Source organism: Pelodiscus sinensis, chromosome 2 (genome assembly GCF_049634645.1).
Source record: "Pelodiscus sinensis isolate JC-2024 chromosome 2, ASM4963464v1, whole genome shotgun sequence".
Lineage (NCBI taxonomy): Eukaryota > Metazoa > Chordata > Testudines > Trionychidae > Pelodiscus > Pelodiscus sinensis.
In genome coordinates, this window is record NC_134712.1 from 84,874,645 (window position 1) to 84,892,510 (window position 17,866).

At 43.3% G+C, this 17,866-nt stretch overlaps 1 protein-coding gene across 3 annotated transcripts in view; it reads left to right on the plus strand.

The window, feature by feature from the left end:
• MTCL1 (microtubule crosslinking factor 1) overlaps positions 1-9,929 on the plus strand; it is a 167,702-nt gene extending 157,773 nt beyond the window's left edge. For 2 of the 3 annotated variants that reach the window (XM_075920966.1, XM_075920967.1), the window contains one exon: positions 8,494-9,928. In XM_075920966.1, coding sequence (XP_075777081.1) covers positions 8,494-8,688 — 195 coding nt within the window. In that variant the 3' untranslated portion in view covers positions 8,689-9,928. Of the gene's footprint in view, positions 1-8,493 lie in introns of all 3 variants that reach the window. The other variant, XM_075920965.1, reaches the window with a different exon arrangement.
• The last annotated feature ends 7,937 nt before the right edge of the window (positions 9,930-17,866 follow it).

Here is a 17,866-nt window from a genome sequence, read left to right on the forward strand (position 1 = left end):
TTCCCTTCTATAATTAATTTTTTTTTCTTACAGGAAATACCTTAGTAGTTCTTCTATTAGTAATCATTATAATAATTAATGTATTATTATGTTATTTATATTGTGTTCTGTCCTGTAAGCTACCATTGCAGATCTGTTGTGCTAGACACTGTACAAACACGTATTAAAAACATGGATCTACCTGAAAATTTTACTAAGTAGATTGTGTTTTAAAATATTACTTATGTAAAAATATGCTTTAAAGAATAAAGCTGGCATATGCTAGTGGCTCTCCACAGAATGCCAGGAGTCCTTTTCCTATCACATTGGAAAATACAGATGTGCTAGATGCGATATGTTTTGAGGGAATGTTAATATAATCTTGGAAGAAAGGGAAATAAAATTTCTGCTCAAGAATGGGTAAGTGTTTTTTACATTAGATGACTAGTACATTAATTTGATTTCCCCCTCTTACCTCTCACAAAAGGAAGTTTACTGTAACTTTTGTATATATCTCTGAATGAACTTGGCTCTGCTTTGTAGATTCTGTGTGTATTGGTAAGTCATTAAATGACATAAAGCTTGGAAATGTACTACTGCAGCCTTGCAAAATTACCATAAAAATTGACCGTTCAAAGCAGAAACCCACCATGACAGTGAAGAAATCCCCATTGCTGTTTTACTGAGCTATCTAAACAATATGCCATTCATAATGTATCCCAGCAGGTCTGCATCAGCATCATGGCTTAGACCTTCAGCTACAGCCAATAGGAGTGTAACGCTCAAATCAAGATGCTGTGCAAAGAGAGACTAAAGCTCAGTTATTAAATGACATCTAACATCTCTTGCCATCTTGGGTTCTAATCTGGGTACCACACTGTCATGTTGTCTATGATCATCACCTGCTGATGGATAAAGATTCTGTGCTTCACTCTGGCCCCATTATGTGACTCCAATAGCCAGAGCTTCTCTGCATTCCCAGCTGCTGGAAGGCCTATTTGGGATCATAGGTAGCTGGGTGCAATTTAGAGATGTTCTTTGTCTGGTTTAAGTGGTGCAGAGAGTAGAATTGCCCCTGGTCAGCCCCCGGATTAGAAAGTTGCAAAAGTGGCATGATGTTCAGGTGGACGGAAGGATCTATTCCCATGTCTCCATGTTGCTACCACTGGATTTCTCAGCTGCCGTCTACACAACTGTGGTGTTGACATGGCTGTGGCACCTGGTAGGTACTAGCCTTAGGTGGCCTCCTTCCTTATCTGTTAGCGAGTACCAACAAAGCAGTAATGGGGTTTCTCTCGTGGGTTACCTCAGGTGTCCGTGCTGTCATCGCTCTTATTCAATGTGTATACAAGACCATTCGAAGAATTAGTGGGGAGATACTAGCTGAAGTGCTTTCAGTTTGCAGATGACATCCAGCTCTATACCTTCATATTGTCCAGCCTAAGGTGTGGTTGAGTGCCTTTCTCTGTGTCTGAGAGGCAGAGGTATGCATGAGAATTAGCTAGCCAAGGCTAAACCCAGATAAAATGAGATGATGATGGTGGGTTAGGAAAATCAACCAAAGAATTCAACTGGAATTTTGTTGCCCTCTTCCTACCTCATTATGGCTGTTTGTCCAGCTTTTGTGAACAAAATTTTCAAGTTGGAGTCCAGTGAGATAAGCACACAGCAGAGGTGCAATTTTCTCCACCTTACTGTCGCCAAGGGTTGTGACCTTTTCTCCCAAAGTTGGACTTTGCTTCCAGCATTATCACCATTAGCTAGGACTGCTGCACTGTGCTCTGCAAGAGCCACATCCATTTGCCAGTGGGAACTGGTGCAGGATATAGTGGCTCCATTATTAGGTGGAGTGTCTCTGTGTTCTGCACTGTTTTTTTTTGGGGGGGGGGGGTTCTAGGTGGAGTGTAAAGTGCTGGTATTGACCTATTAGAATCCTAAAGGCCTGGGTCTTGTCTGCCTGACATAGTGTCTCCCTGTCTCCTGGTGCCACTCTGAAATCAGCGAAGATGCTCAAACTAGAGGTCCCCTGGATATATGAGAGAGAGAGCAGCTAGCAGACTATTCACCATCAGAGCCTCTCTTTGGAATTCACGCCTCACCATGGCTCCAAATAGCGTCAATTTGTGGATCGATGGGCATGATGCCATAAAGCCCATTTTTTTATACAGGGATTTAGATAGGGATGGGGAAGGTGCTGTGGGTTTGAGTGGTGGGTGATTTTTGTCCTGCAATTTTTCTTTCTATGACTGGTTATTCTACATGGGTGAAGGTTGCTCTGGTTCTGTTTTTCATTATTTACTGGACATATTTTCAATTGATAGAAGAGCACTTTGATTTTTTAATTTGGTGCCCTTCACATTTAAATTGAAATAAATGAGAGAGTGAGTGTAAGAGTCCCTGTGCAGCTCCTATTCACCAACAATGGTGAACTGTGGCAACTGGGAGCTGCAGGAGGCTGTGCCTGCAGACACTCAGTATAAACAATCTATATTGAGACCCATCAGCTGATTACCCTGACTGACAGGCCCTGAGTCAAAGGTTGCCGACCCCATGTTAGGATGTCTGGCCTCAGAGCCATTCTAAGGGGCAGGTCCCTTTTAAGAGCTAGATGGGGTCGTTCACAGCACAGCACTGTGTAATGTAATGGATGGTGCAGAATTACATCACCCCAGAGGAATGGATGCACCAGGGAGAGACTGCCTCAGGCAGGCACAATTTCTTCTAAGGCTTCCCACATGTACAATGTATTCCAGGTGCTTCATCTGTGCACCAGGCTCCTTTGGAGCAGAGGCGGTCAGGCTGTGAGACTGCTTCTTTCCCACCCTCCTACACCTTCTGTTAGGGATGTTAGTTAGCCTGTCATTGAATAGTTGTGTAACCACACAAAATACTATTGGTTACACGACTTCGATAGTTTCCCGGGGGTGAGGCTGACAATCAGTGTGCTCTGGCCCCACACCTGGAGAGCTCCCTGCCATCCTGCGCTGCAGCCTCTGACACAGAGGCAGTAGTGCAGGGTGGCAGCAGCCTCTGTCTGCGGGAGGCTGCTATCTGTCCACAGAGGGTCCAAGGCTTTTAAGATGGCCTCTCCCAAGCACCAGCTCCTGCCTGTCCCCTACCCCCGCCACGGGCCAGATCTGGCCTGCCAAGTCTCCGGATCTGGACGATGGAGTGTCCTGCCAGCACCCTCAGGCATAGCACCTGAAGCATTTCCCTTCTTCCCTCCCCCCAGTGCTGGGAGTAGAGAGCCACGGGGAGCAGCCAGCCACTTTAGCGCTTTAGCTAAAGCATGGGTTTAGCAGCAGGTTGCTCCCTGTGGCTCTCTACTCCCAGCACTGGGGAAGGAGGACGCTTCATACACTGCCCCTCTCTCCAGCCTAGTCTCTCAGCTCCTATTGGCTGGAAGCCACATGGAGCAGCCAGCAGTTTTGAGCGGTCTGTTGCTGTGGCAAGCAGGGAGCCTGACTTTAGGTCCTGCTGGGCTGCTGGGCAGGAATTGCGTAGGTAAGCACCCAAACCCTCTGCACCCTCCCTCCCTCAGGTCACAACTCCCTCCCAGACCATGCACATCCTCCTGCACCCTTCCCACAGGCCAGAATCCTCTCCTGTACCCCCCTACCCTCTCCCGGACCCTGCACCCCAATCCCTTGCCACAGATCATAACCCCCTCCTTCAACCCAAACTCCCTCTCAGACCCCACGCTCTCTCTTGCATCCCAGTCTGCTACCCTGAGCTTCCTTCTGCACCCAACTTCTGTCCAGACCCTTCACCCTTTCCATAGAAAAGGATGGTTCTTGACTACTTACAAAATCTTAAAGTGTCCTCCACATCAATAATTATTGCCCATCCCTGAGTTACAGCCACAGTGGCTTGTCCCCTCCCAGTAATGTGCGCTGTTGCCCTAAAGGGCAATCTTGTGAGCTTCACTCAGATGTCCCGTGGCACCTTATAAACTAACAGATATATTGGAGCATGAGCTTTTGTGGGCAAAGACCCACTTCGTCAGATGCATGATTCAAACTAACACGACTACCCCTCTGATACTTGACACTCAGATGTGTTAACTTTCAAAAATGCAGTGGGGTTTTAAAGAGAGGTGTTTGTGGAACATTGATTTATTGTTGGAAATGAAGCTGTAAATAGGGTTTTTAGGATCTGAATATGCCTTCGGTTATTTATAGATTACACTGTCCACATATGTCTTTTGAGCCTCACCTAGAAGGCATGCTGTGTGCTGAGTGAAATGCCACGTTGCTGCTGCTGCTGCTACACCGCCTCTCTGTAAGATTTTTGTACTGCCTCTTCTTTACTTTCCTCTCTCCAGCCCACAGAAGTGACCATCACACCAAAGAGAACTTTCTCTTGTTCACAATCATGGCACGATACATGAATGACATTAAAACCTGCATGGAGCACCCAGTGGCAGCTTTTTTTTTAATTTTGTTTTGGACTTTGGGATATTCCAGTTATTTCCTTTTATATTTCTGCTGAAATGATGGAATTTATATTCAACATCTAGCTATGCACAGTGCTAATAGCTCTCTTGCATTCTAACTTGCCCAGAGCTGCTTAAAGGAAATTCATATATACCATGTTTAGGCTACCAATTCTTTATCCTGCTATTTCACTAACCCACTATTGTAGTGGCCTGTCTTGGGATTTATAAACATTGCCTTTGATAACGTTAGCAGGCTAGACATAAAAAAGCAACATGAAGATTCCTTTTCTGGGTTTGGAAGGTACTCTGAGCATTACCTAGATCACGCTGTCACACTGGGACTGGAGAAGAGAAAACACTCCTGGAAGGCATATCGGGCAAAAAACTTGGTCTTTCTGCCTCTGTTCTTAATGAGGTAATTGCTGAACATACTCAGCCGAACTACTCAGGAATTAGGAGGAAGGTAGATGGGGTCCAAATTAAGAGCCTTTTCTTCAGCTGAGCCTCTCTCTTTTACTGTCATTGTTCAATTGACTAAGAAGGAAGAGTGAAGCAAAAATCTATTAAAGCCTTATTTGGCTTCAGGGTAACATAAAACATCAGTGGGTTTTTCTTTGTTACAAATTTACAGATTTTCTCTCACTTAAAATCAAACAAAGGAAAAAGCAACTCTGCAGTATTCCTCCTTCACGGTCACATTCCCTGACCTAAATATGAATTGGCAAAGGACAGCAGCACACATCTTTCTCCACTTAGAAGGAATGCTTGAATTCTCTAATGCTGTGTCCATTTCTAAGACAGTGCTAGATTGGTTGGTTTGTTCTCTAAATCTGATTGTCAGTGTCTTGTCACACGTTTCTATTAGCCCTCCCATGAAATCTGGTAACATGATATGAGCAGGTAGTGACGTCTGTTGAGCTCTTCCTTGTTGAGTATAAACCTTCACTAAAAAAAAAAAAACCTGTCCAACCTGTTTGCATTCTTTTTTTTCCTATCCTGTCCAGAACCAAACTGTCTTACTAACTGCCCCATGGGGACTCTAACCCTGCCTGCCTAAACTGCTGTAAGTTCTTTCTACCTTTTTTCCACAACTATCTGACAGCTTTACTTTTGAAACACTGGGCTAGCAGAGATATGTAAGTAACAATAACAACAAAAATACTTCAGGTAGCCATGAATGTCCAATAACAGATTATTTCTATATAATTCTACCCTTGAAATGTTGCTTTTTGACTTGGCATAATACAAGACTGGCCTATTCTGCTTTCATTATGTTGGCCGTGAACTTCCATAGCTCCCATTAGCCTCCTGGAGATTTAAAGGGACACTGTCAAGTCAAATTCAGCCCAACATGTAAATTCTGTTAAAATGAGCTTTTACAAAACTTAGGGCTAATATAAATATGCCCATGATTCCACCCACCTATCCTTAATTTCCGGTGAAACAATTTTCCAACAAATACCCACAACAATCTAAAAGTGAAACTGATTAGAAGCAAAAATTGGAAATGGCCTCATCCGTTTTCATAATCTAAGTTTAGAAACACGAACAATCAATTATCAGAATAAAAAATCAAAAGAAAATTTCATTTTTATAATGTTGCAATTGTAATGATCTATGGTAGCTGCATGAAATTTTGATTTTTAATAATATTTTGGCAGTGTCTTTTTAATTCTTTAGATTCCGTTAGACGTTCCAAGAGCATAGATTCATAAGTATAATTAATATGCATGTCATCGTGACTCCTGCTTTCACCTGTGCCTTGAAGCACCAGTACTAACTTGTACAGACGTCACCAATAAGATTGAGATGGACTTAAACCCTGCCTTTCTGTCAAAGCTGACCAAACTCTGGGGCTATATACATAGATTCATCTGAATGTGGAGATAGCCAACATTGTTTACCACGTACTATTATACTGATTCCCTCTCAGATAAAGGAAACTAGGTTAGGATGGCTACAAGCAAACAAAATTAGAAAAATAATTCAGTAGGGCTCTTTTCTAACCAGGACTTAGGTCATATACAGAATAGTACTTCTTACCAAAAATGCTGTTGGCATCTCAAGAGAACATTATCTTAAACAGTAATGTGGTGCTACTGATCACGCTGTTAGCTGCCCACTGTGTCAATGCCAGGGATAACCCTTCTCGGAGGCTTGATGAGTTCTAGTGATAATCTCCTCTACAGCCTACATATGTGTACGCCACACACACTGGCAGTCTGATATCCTCTGACTCTCTAGTTCTACAACATTCATCTTCCTTCCCATTTTAGTGTCTGAAATACTTTTGTATCACATCATCTTGCTCAATCACTGCATAGCATATCATGTTACCTAATTCAATATTTCTTAGTCACTTTTTCCTCTCTTTCCATACATAGCATAGCATGATACTAAATATTTACTTCCTAATTTATTTGTCTACTGTCATGTTTTGGGTTTTTTTAGCTTATCATTCCTTAGCTCTTGTTTTGCATCATGTGGTTTATAAGCTCTGACTTCGAATTTTGTCAGTTTATACAGTATTTGGGTTTTATTATTGTTGTACATAATTCTTTCATCCTGTACAGTGTTCTCCCCTTAATGTATACATTTCTGCAAGTTGACAAACTCAGATGATTTGCTTTTAGAGCTTCTAAGCTATTCATTAAAGCCTCAGAAAAAAAACAGCAAGCAAATGGTCTGGTAGCACTTTATAGACTAAAGCCTCAGACATTCAACAAGTTCGGTTGGTAGCACAAAGCAGCATGCTTCATGTAATCAGTCAACTTGATATAATGGGCATGCAAAATGATGCATAAAATCTATCTGTTATGTGGGAGAGTTCTATAAATATAATAAGTAATTATCAACTTTTAAATGTGAATAGGGTGCTGATATGAAAAATTGCAAGTGTTGTTTGTCTATAATTGCACAGAAGACTTACTGATCTTGCTGCAGTGAAAAGATGTGGTAAATTAAATTTTCAGTCAGGCAGATTTTCTTCCCTTTTTGACTGTGAATTATCCATCTTTAACCTACAGTACCACTGAATTCCTGTAACTCAGGCTCAGTCGGTTGGCAACCTGGCCTGGTATGTTGTAGATATTTCATTCACATTGTTAGGCAAGCTTCCTCTTTAATACAGTTAGAAGCAGTGCTCAGTAGTCTCCAGCTAAATAAGTCTTTCCTCTATTTCAGTGTGACCTCTGAAGCAGATAAGTGAGCGAGTGCCCATTTTTCCCCTCACTTGCAAATGCAATACCAGGCACTTTGCCCCCAGTTTAGCATTTTGAAGCAATGCAATGGATAGTGGAGTTTATTGAATTATGCAAATATATCTTTCAGTTCTTCTTTATAGCCTAAGGAATATTAGCAAACAGAAGTGTGTCAGCTGCTTCAATTCATCAAAACCTTCTCTTTTCTTCTTTCCTTTTTGCCCCATCAGTCAATGATATACATTTAGATAGTTTTGTACTTGTGTGCAGAAAAGTGGGCTGCTTGCTTTTGTTCTCTCACACAAGATACTTAAAGAACAACAAATAGTTTAGTAGCACTTTAAAGACTAACAGAACATGTAGATGGTATCATGAGCTTTCGTGAGCACAGCCCACTTCTTCAGATGACCGGATTGTTGGAAGTCCAGAACCAAGAATAAATCAGGGAGGGAGGAGGAAGAAGGAAAAAACATTTTCGGGGGAGAGGGGAAGACAGTGGGTAGATAAGTTTCAAAGGGATAGCCAAGCCAGTCTTCTCCCCCACCCCTCCAAAAATTTTGTTTCCTTCTCCCCGCCCCCTCCCCCCCACTCCTTCCCTTATTTATTCTTGGTTCTGGACTTCCAACACTCCAGTAATCTGAAGAAGTGGGCCGTGCCCACGAAAGCTCATGATACCATCTACATGTTTTGTTAGTCTTTAAAGTGCTACTAAACTATTCGTTGTTTTTTAAGTTTTTCCTGTAAGATTAACTTAGCTACTACCCCTCTGAAACTTTTGAACATGATACTTAATTAGAGATGTTTTGGGGGGAGATTGTATATGTAAGTGAGCAGTATACAAGTCACTAATATTTTGTCCATCTGTTTGATGCAAAGGAACTACCTTGTTCTGCACTAGCTCCGTCCCTAGAATCCTGCTTTTCCCGGCCAGAGAGACCAGCAAATCGGCGCCCACCTTCAAGATGGGCTTCACATTCCCCTACTGCCTCACAGTCTCAATCAGTGGGAGATTTGACTTCCTCTGAGGTATATGGAAGCAAGGAACTGCCGATGGAGACCCCAAACCAGTGATGCGAGCCTGCATGAATTATCATGGGAAGAATTCACTGTAATTTGCATTTTAGCACCATCACCGTGGCCCGTATTTCTCAACAAAGAGAGACCTAGTTGTTGAGGTCAAAGAATGTTTTAAAGCTCAGCTGCTGAATGTCCAACCTGTGAAACAGCAATGTTTCTAGAATGAAACAGTTAATGTGCCTGTCATAACTTAATTTTTTCATAGCTCAGAAAACTATTTTTGTCTCCACCTTTTCTACATACAGTATATTAACAAAAAAAGGTAAAAATGATATAAATATAAAAAATAAGATTTCAAATAAAATGTACATTAAGTTTTAAGGGAAACTGAATGCACTCTCTCTCCCCCAGTACCGACTGCCTTTTTGTTATATTTGCACTGTTATGTTTTTTTTAATTTTGTTTTTGGGGGAATGTGTTGGTGTGTCCGGGTTTTTTAGGATTTTTTGTTTTCCCCATGTAAAACTAGGGTATTTTAAAAATTAATTTTATTCTTTTTAATGTCAGTGTCACCAACTTTTAAAGAGGAAAGTTCTTATGGATGCTTCATGTTGTCAGAAGCAGTAAATTTTAAGTAGTAAAAGCCATTAAGATAGTTGACTAGAATTGAATAAAATAAGCTGGAGGGGAATACAGGTAAACACAACACATTTAAAAGAGAAAAGAATGCCTCAGAAAGTCTTGTGATGTTAGCTGTATAATACACATACAATACTTGACTTGCATGCCTTTGGGTTCCTAGCACTTTAGTGCATGTACATATTGCTGCTGTACTCATACCATCACATAAATGTGAGTCAATCCGTTTCACTGTAATATTGTTGTGAAATTACCTGTACTGTACTTTTATTGTTGGTATACTTGCATTGACTGTACAAAATAATTTTTAAATTATTGCTAACAGTTCAGCTGGCTATGTACAGTGTTTACTGAAAACTTTCTTTGTTTTGGGAAAACGCTGAGACCTCTGGGCATACTAAATTGTAACTGGTCTTGTTTAAGAGTCTGTTTGAGACCATGTGAAGTGGAAATAAAACCCTCAGTATTTACAAACTGCTAGAGTGCTTCAAGCTATTTGTTTCTGATATGGGGTTCTCTCTGTTTATTCAACTGAGAACCTGTCCTTATTCATAACTCCATGAAAAATAGCAGCAAACGTTTGTCTAAATAATTGAGATATTGACATACATACATAATATGGGCCTGATTCAATGCCCAATGGAAAGACCTCTTCCTCACCCCCCACCCCGATCCCACTCCAGACTTCAGTGGGCATTGGATCAGGCCTTGCATGCAAATATGACAAAACCAAGTTAGAGAATTCCTAGTTTTCTTTCCTGTATTCTGCAATATATAATACCTTTTTCCTCCAACTCCTTAGACAAATTATTTTGGGATGTGGTTACCGATGATTTGTTTGTGTGAAAATAAGCCCGCACCTAATTTTAAAAGTTCTCTAAATTCAGTTTTCAGCAAGGCTTCTGTCTTTTCTCCAGAATGGACTGTGGGCTCTAAGAAATGAAATACCAGAGATGGTACAGAGAAAAGTGCAATAACATAGCATTAGAAAAACATAGTTGATAGGATTTAAAACACCAGGGATGGGCAATAACTTTTGACGGGGAGCCAGTCCAAGATTTTGGAAAGTGGTCGAGAGCCGCACTCTTCCATGGTATTAATGAAGGAGATGCAGGGTCTGGGATAGTGGTTGGGTGCAGAAGGGAGCTTGGAGTAAGGGATTGCAGTGCAAGAGGGAGAGTGGGGTCTGGGAGGGAGTTTAGGTGAAGGAGGCAGTTGTGACCTAGGGCAGGGGACTGGAGTGCAAGGTTTTGGAATGTGACGTAGGGCGGAGGACTGGAGTGCAGGGGTTTGGTTTGTGACCTAGGAGAGAGGACTGGAGTGCAGGAGTTTGGGTTGTAACCTACGGTAGGAATGGACTGTGATCTGGGGCAGGGGATTGGAGAGCCAGATTTGGGACAGGGTAAGGGTGTAGGAGGGGGGCAGAAGGTTTGAGTATGTTGAGTGGGGGAGGCAGAGGGTTGGGGAAGAAAGGGGTTAGGGTGCCAGAGGCAGGCTCTGGCCAGGAGACTTACCAGCGAACAGCCCTGCCTGCCTGCCTTCCTGCAGAGCTAAATGCTTGCAGAGATTAAAAGGTTTCTCAGCCTGCCTGTCTGTCCCACGCTGCTCAGGCTGCACGGCCATGTACTTGTGTGAATAACTGAGCCAGAGGAGAGGTGGGTGTGGTGCTTTGTGTGCTGCTTGTTATTCAAACAGGCAGCTCCCATTGATCAGTTTCTGGCCAGGAGTCACCCAATGGTATTGTGCTGGAAGCAGGAGTTACGCCTGAAGCCTTCTCCCCTCCCCTCCGGGCTCACAGTTTTTAAAGAGACATAGCCCTGCAGCCACTTTTCTGAGCAATGTGCGGGGCAAGTAGAGTAGCCTGCCTGGGGCTCCCTGCTGCATCCATGTGTTGTATTTGGCCCGCAGGCCATATTTTGCCAAGGCCTGCTATACACAAACAACAGTTTGAACTGCCATAAAATTAGAGAATTAGGGGACACTACATCTAGTTAGCTGCTTACAGGTCAGTTTGGCCAGATCCCTCTTTGGAGTTTTCAGAGAGTATCTGGATGGTTAGTGCGCTTTGGCTTAGCTAGATTGTTCTCCAACTTCCACTACTGTTTTCCTGTGGTGAGCTTCTGTTACGCTCACTGGTTAGCTACAAAGAAGGGGATAACTCCCTGTGAGTATGTCTATACCAGCCCTTATTTCAAAATAACTTTCCTAGCGTCTACACAGCCAAACTGCTCTTTCGAAATAAATTCGAAATAGCGGAGCGCTTATTTTGAATTTGGTAAACCTCATTCTACAAGGAATAACGCCGAATTCGAAATAGCTATTTCAAAATAAGTGCTGTGTAGACATTTATTTCGAAATAGGGGGCCTCCAGCCTTCACAGTGGCCACTCCAGCCTCAACCAAGAACACGTCTCTCCCTCACCCGCTCCCCAGAGCCCTTAAAGGGGTAGACTCTGGCCTGCCAGCCCAGAGCCAGCAGTCACTGCCCCTGACTCAGTAGCCCCAAAACATGAGCCAGCAAGCTACTGGCAGCCAGCCCTCCACCGTTCCCCAGGAGCAGACTGACAGCTCCCAGGAGCCTGCCAGGGCCCAGAGAAGGCGGGCAACTTCCTGGTCCAGGGCGGAGATCACAGACCTTATTCAGGTTTGGGGGGGATGCCTCCAATGTCCATGATCTCCTCACTAGATGAAGGAATGTGGCCATCTATGGTAGGATAGCTTCCAGCCTGGCCACCAAAGGCCACGTGCAAACCCAGGAGCACGTTTGCATGAAAATCAAGTTGGTCCAGCGAGACCCTGAGCTTCCCCATCTCCTTCTTCCCCTTGCTTCCCCCTTCCAGCTCCCTCCTCCCAGGTTTCTCCCTCCCTTCTCCCATCCTCTCTTCTCCCTTCTCCCACCTCCTTTCCCCAGTCTCACCAGGGTTTCATTCCCTCCCCCCCCCCCCAGTTTTGTTAAATAAAGAGAGTTTGTGTTCATGAAAATAATGTATTTTATTTGACATCAGGAAGGAGGGGGGGCGGGTAAGTGGAAGGACGTGAGGGAGGAATGAGACACAAGCCCCCAGTGGGGCAAACCAGGGAGGCTCTTAGTGCTCCTCAGCGTGGAAGCTTTCCCACAGTACCTCCTGGATACTGACAGCCCCCCGATGGACCTCCAGATGGCAGCCTGCAGAAAGTGCAGCCAGGCTTGCAGCAACGTGTCCAAGAGAAGCACCAGAGTGCCCAGGGGCAGCTCTGGCTCCATGTAGCAGAGTGCTGTGGTGTCCTGAGTGAGGGCAACCAGAGCACGCAGAGACAAAATGCTTTGCTGTCCCTCATCGAGCCAGACAAGCAGGGTAACCTGAGAACTGGCTGTCCGGGGGGAGGGGTCTCTTTAAGCACAGGCCTCAGATAGCCTCAGGCAGCAGCAGCACACAGTAAGTCCTGACCTGGTGCCCTGCCGGAACTGGTTCCAGCTAGCCTTAAATGGGATTCAGAGTCCACTCAGTGTGGATGCGCTATTTCGAAATAGCAAAATGCTATTTCAAAATGCATTTTGTGTGTAGATGTGTTATTTCAAAATAAGCTATTTCGAAATAAGATATTTCGAATAACACTGTAGTGTAGACATACCCTCACTGTCCCTTGTGACATAGCGTGCTTGCCCCGGAGTTTAACACAGGTATTGAAGGAGAATGCCCTTTAAGAACAAATTCCTTGTAAGGGAGCTCACTTCCCAAAAGCAGGCTCTGTCTGAGGCTTCCCATCAGCCCATCGATTAGAACAGTGGTTGCTAATCTGATGTTGAAACTTCCACTTCTGGGCCACCAGTGGAAGGGTTTGGGATTATATAAACTCACCATCACAACCAGCACTAAGTGGTAGTTCCAACAGAGAAGCCAACAATTGCATGAACATTTAACCTGAACTATGCTGTCTTTCCCAGAAGTGGTCCTTCCACATCAGGATTGAGGTATGTTGACGGGGAACTGGGGAAAATCAGATCCTGTTTCTCCCATTGCTACCTCTGTTTTCAGAGTGAACAGAGGCCATTGGTCCCCAGGGCTTTCTGTTCAGCACTTTTTGTGACTGTTAAATTCACACACTAAATATAACTAACTTATGTTGGTCACCACCAGTATGCCAGCATTCTTGTAAATAGCACATGCTGAGGCATTGCTATCTCCCTAGCCTCTTCATAGGAGTGACTCAACAGCCTCCAGTACCACTCTGGCGGTAATTGTCCATTTAAGGTTTTACCGCAGTGCCCATTCCCGTGATATCTAAGTGCTTAGCGGAACTGAGATATTTAAAGTAATGTTCATGATGAAATTAGGAGAGAGAACTGAGTTCACTCTAGGATCCAAATCTCTTCTAGTGTTCTTTTTTTCTTTATTTCCTTGTTTTCTGTTAAGAAAAGAAGGCTTTGGCAAATGAGTGGATAATAATGTTCTGAAGAGGACAAGCTAAAAGTGAGCACCTTTGTCTTAGGAGATTTTATCTCTGCAGTACATAAACTTCATCATAGATCTTATCAGCATTGTTCCAGATATCACAGATGACAAAGGATGGTCAGGGAGAAAAAGAGATATTCCAACATGTGGGTAAGTGTTGAGTTTTTAATGTCAGCATTGTAGGATGCGTAATTTCTATTCTGTTGGGACAAAAATATTTTCTTCCTCTTTTTTTCTTTGTGAGCTGCTATTCATTTTCATTTAATTACTGAGTAGACGTTATTTGATTCAAAATATTGCAGAGAAATTACTGGAGCAAGAAAAGGATTTTCTAAAAGTGAATATGTTGTTGCTCCATTGCTTAAAACTTTGATAGCTAGAAAACCAAATGCATTAATTACTTGATATGCTGCACAAGTATTAACAATAACTCACACCACCATGCTGGCCATCTTGATCCTGACATTTCAGTTCAGCCCTTACATTCCTCAGAAGGGTCCCTCTGGAATAGTTTTCTCTCGTGCACACATGCACATCCACCCTCCGTTTCAAAGGTCAAAGAGTGGTTGCAGTTTTTACAAAAAAGGGATTATCCCTTAAAAGCAGAAAAGATCCCTAATTGCCTTCAAATCTTACATATGTTAAAACAGTCACATTGGAGAAGACAGTGTTGTGGACATTGTTTCTTAGGTTAGCAAAGAATTCACTCCTTGATCAAGATCCCAGAGATCAAACGTGCACATTTGTTTTTTGTGATATTTATGGAATTTTTTTATTATAAATGATGCAGAGCAAAAGTGCAAATAACTGGTTAATAGCTTGCAACTATGAAGTAGTAGTTGCTTCTGGAATCAATGACTACAGCCAACCCAAGGGATTAGAACCCAGCCATCCAGAAATAGTAAGATGTCTGATGATAAACAGCTTGCTGCACTTTGTCAAGTCAACTGCTTACATAACAGCAGGACTCACTGAAATCAGAGAGAAGGATAGAGCACTGAAAGAGAAGGTCAGCAAATAGAAATTCTTCAAATGCTCTTAAAATACCATTACAAAGTATAAGATCCTTTCTAGTCTAATTAGCAAATACAACAGCAGCATGCAAAATGTTACACTTTTCCACAGGCTCTTTGAAATCATCAAAGCTTTTATCTTCCAATGCTGCTGCAGGTGATGGGGGTGGAGGAGAGGTTTCTTTTTATCTTGGCATATTCTATAAATACTTAAATCAATCTTTACATGAATTATAGGTCAGTAATCCAGATGAGGTAATTTTAAGTAAAGTCTGAGATAAAGCAAAAGCACAGATGTCAGAAAGCTTGTGTGTTAATTCAGTGTGTGTTAGGTTGCTGAATTATTACCTCATGCAAAAAATGCAGGCAAGAGAATCCTAGCAGATTGCCACACAAATTCATACTCAGAAGGGTGGCTGTCCTGGCTGCTCCTGACCGCTTGGCCTTGGGATATGCATCGTGCTCTAACTTAATGCAAATCTCTGTGATCTGAGCAATAGAGATGTGTTCTTGCATTGTAAGCAGGACTCTATCGCAATTCCATGCTTCCTCCAACCAGCTGAGGGAAAAGCGGCACTGTGTTCACTCCCCCAATCTCTGCCATAGGTGTTCTTTCCAAGTGATAGACCTCTGTCGGCAAACTCCCCAGAGTGAACCCTGTGGTCCAGCCTCTCACCAGACTACAACAACCCCTTTTCCCACTGAGCTGCCAGGGCTACTAGATGAGTGGTGCCTTCATTGCAGTCCCTCACAACTGCACCTTGCAAGTGACAGGATTTGCTACCTTTACGGCTCTGCACTTGGTACCCTGTGATTCTGCGACTCTCAGACTGGATGCCAGGGTGGCAGCCCACCATTTTCCAACTGTCTTAGCACTATAAGCCCAACTACAGTTGGGACCTGCAAGACACTCCTCTCTACATATACACACAGTCATGCAAAAAGCTCCAGCTGCTTGTGACCAGTGGTTGTCTAAGTGACATTAAAGTGACACAAAACAGTGCCTTCCAAAACCCCTATTCGCCTAAGCAGGAAGAAATTATTAAACCCCCAATAGGCCCACGCAGCTGAGTCTAGAGTACAGCTCATCACCTCTCCCAAAGCTTAGGTGAGCCTAGCTGTCTCAGACATCCCACATAGCCCCTGCCTTATTTCCATGCCTCTGCTTCAGGCTTTGTTTTTGTCTAAAGCAGTAGGAAACAGTCTCTCCTCCTGCAGTTTCTCTCTCTCCATGTCTGCTCTGTAGAGTCTATTCCTGAGTAGAGGCTGCCTGTGCTCACCTCCCTTTTTCTCTGGAGGCATGGGTTGTTAATGGCTTATTGTTCTTTTGATCTTAGGCTCTGGCCTTGGACAAATAGGCCTGTTAACCTGGCAATCCAGTTCTTTCGAGCCAGAGTTGAACTAGGGACTTAAGGATAATCAGGGGAATTAAGCCTACAGACCTCTGCTCTATAGTTAGCTAGCAAAAGGCAGGTAGGTATCCCAATGACTTGCTTCCTCATTGTTCTCTGAAAGACCTTAGTATTATTCTCACTGGATATACTTTCTGTTAGGCTGTGTCTACACTGGCATGAATTTCCGGAAATGCTTAAAACGGAATACTATTCCCTTTTCAGTTTTTCCAGAAAAGGAGCGTCTACATTGGCAGGCTGCTTTTCCGGAAAAGCCCTTTTTCCGGAAAAGCATCTGTGGCCAATGTAGACGCACTTTTCCGGAAAAGAGTCCCGATCGCCATTTTCGCAATCAGGGCTTTTTTCCGGAAAAGACTACTGGGCTGTCTACACTGGCCCTTTTCTGGAACAGTGTTCCGGAATAAGGACTTATGCCCGAGCGGGAGCAGAATAGTTTTTCCGGAATAGCGGCTGATTTTGTACAGTAGAGCGTCGTTGCTTTTCCGGAAATTCAAGGGCCAGTGTAGACAGCTCGCAGCTTATTCCAGAAAAGCGGCTGATTTTCCGGAATAAGTGGCCCAGTGTAGACACAGCCTTCCTGTTTTGTTTCCTGCTTGTTCCTCCTTTAACTCCATTCAGCCAATCAGAACAATAGTAAGCCGGTAAATTGAGGTACATAAAAACTTTTGCCCAAAATAATACAAATGCCTCCCTTATTCTTGACACAGTCCAATCCACTTTCTGGACAAGATTACTGACTTCAAGCAGACTCTGCATCCATCTTCCAGCTGCGGGTACCTCTGAGCCTTTACAGGGGATGGGTGATTTTCAGAAGAGAGGTTATATTTTTCAGCTACATCTTATCAGGCTTCTGGGTTGCCCTCCAGCTCATGACCCCTAATCCCTATGGACAGAGATCCAAGACCTGGCCATTTTTCTATTCTTTCTGGTGGCAAGGAGCTGAGGCCTCTCTATTTTGTTGTCTGTGAACATACTGAGAGACTGGAGGCTTTGTCCTAGTCCTAGACTTCTGCTTCCTCAGTAAGTTTCACACACTAATTTCCATATACCTGTCTTTACTGACCCAGTTTCAGCCTAGAGTCCTTGCTGGTTTTCATCAGTGCAACATCAATTGGTCCTGAGGTGGCAACAGTGTAAGGTGATTGCAGTCTCTCTTGCACCTGGTGGTTTGAAAAGCTCCAGTGCTACCCAAAAAGTGAGCAACCCTGATGAAAGAGAGGCTGTGGATAAGGCAGTTGGTGTGGCACCGATTCAGTGCATCTCTTAGGCAACTGCTATCATTGGGGTCCCGACTTATAACTTAAAACTGACCTCTCATAGCTGGAATCCTTCTGAAAGGATAGGTGTGGTAATACCTCCTGCTTTCTCTAATGGATACAGGGACCTAGCTTGCAAAAGGCTGTGAGACTTTAGCTCTGTGTCCACAGGGTAAAAAGAGAGGACAGTGGTAAAAAAGAGGCAACTTCCCCTTTTCTTTTAGTGTGGCCCCACTACACCAAAAACATTCATCCCTGAATGAAAAGAGAGAAGATTATTTTGCACACTGAATTTTAAACTGCTCCTTTGACTGAGATTAGCCTTACAATGTTAATATTATCAGGCAAGAGACTATTGCTGGAACTTACAGCCTGAATCCTATTAAATATTAACAAAGGTGAATTTTGTTTTATATTGTTAAATTCCTAGATGTCTGCGTTTTAATGGTTTTAATCCCTACAATAGGATCGCCTGATATT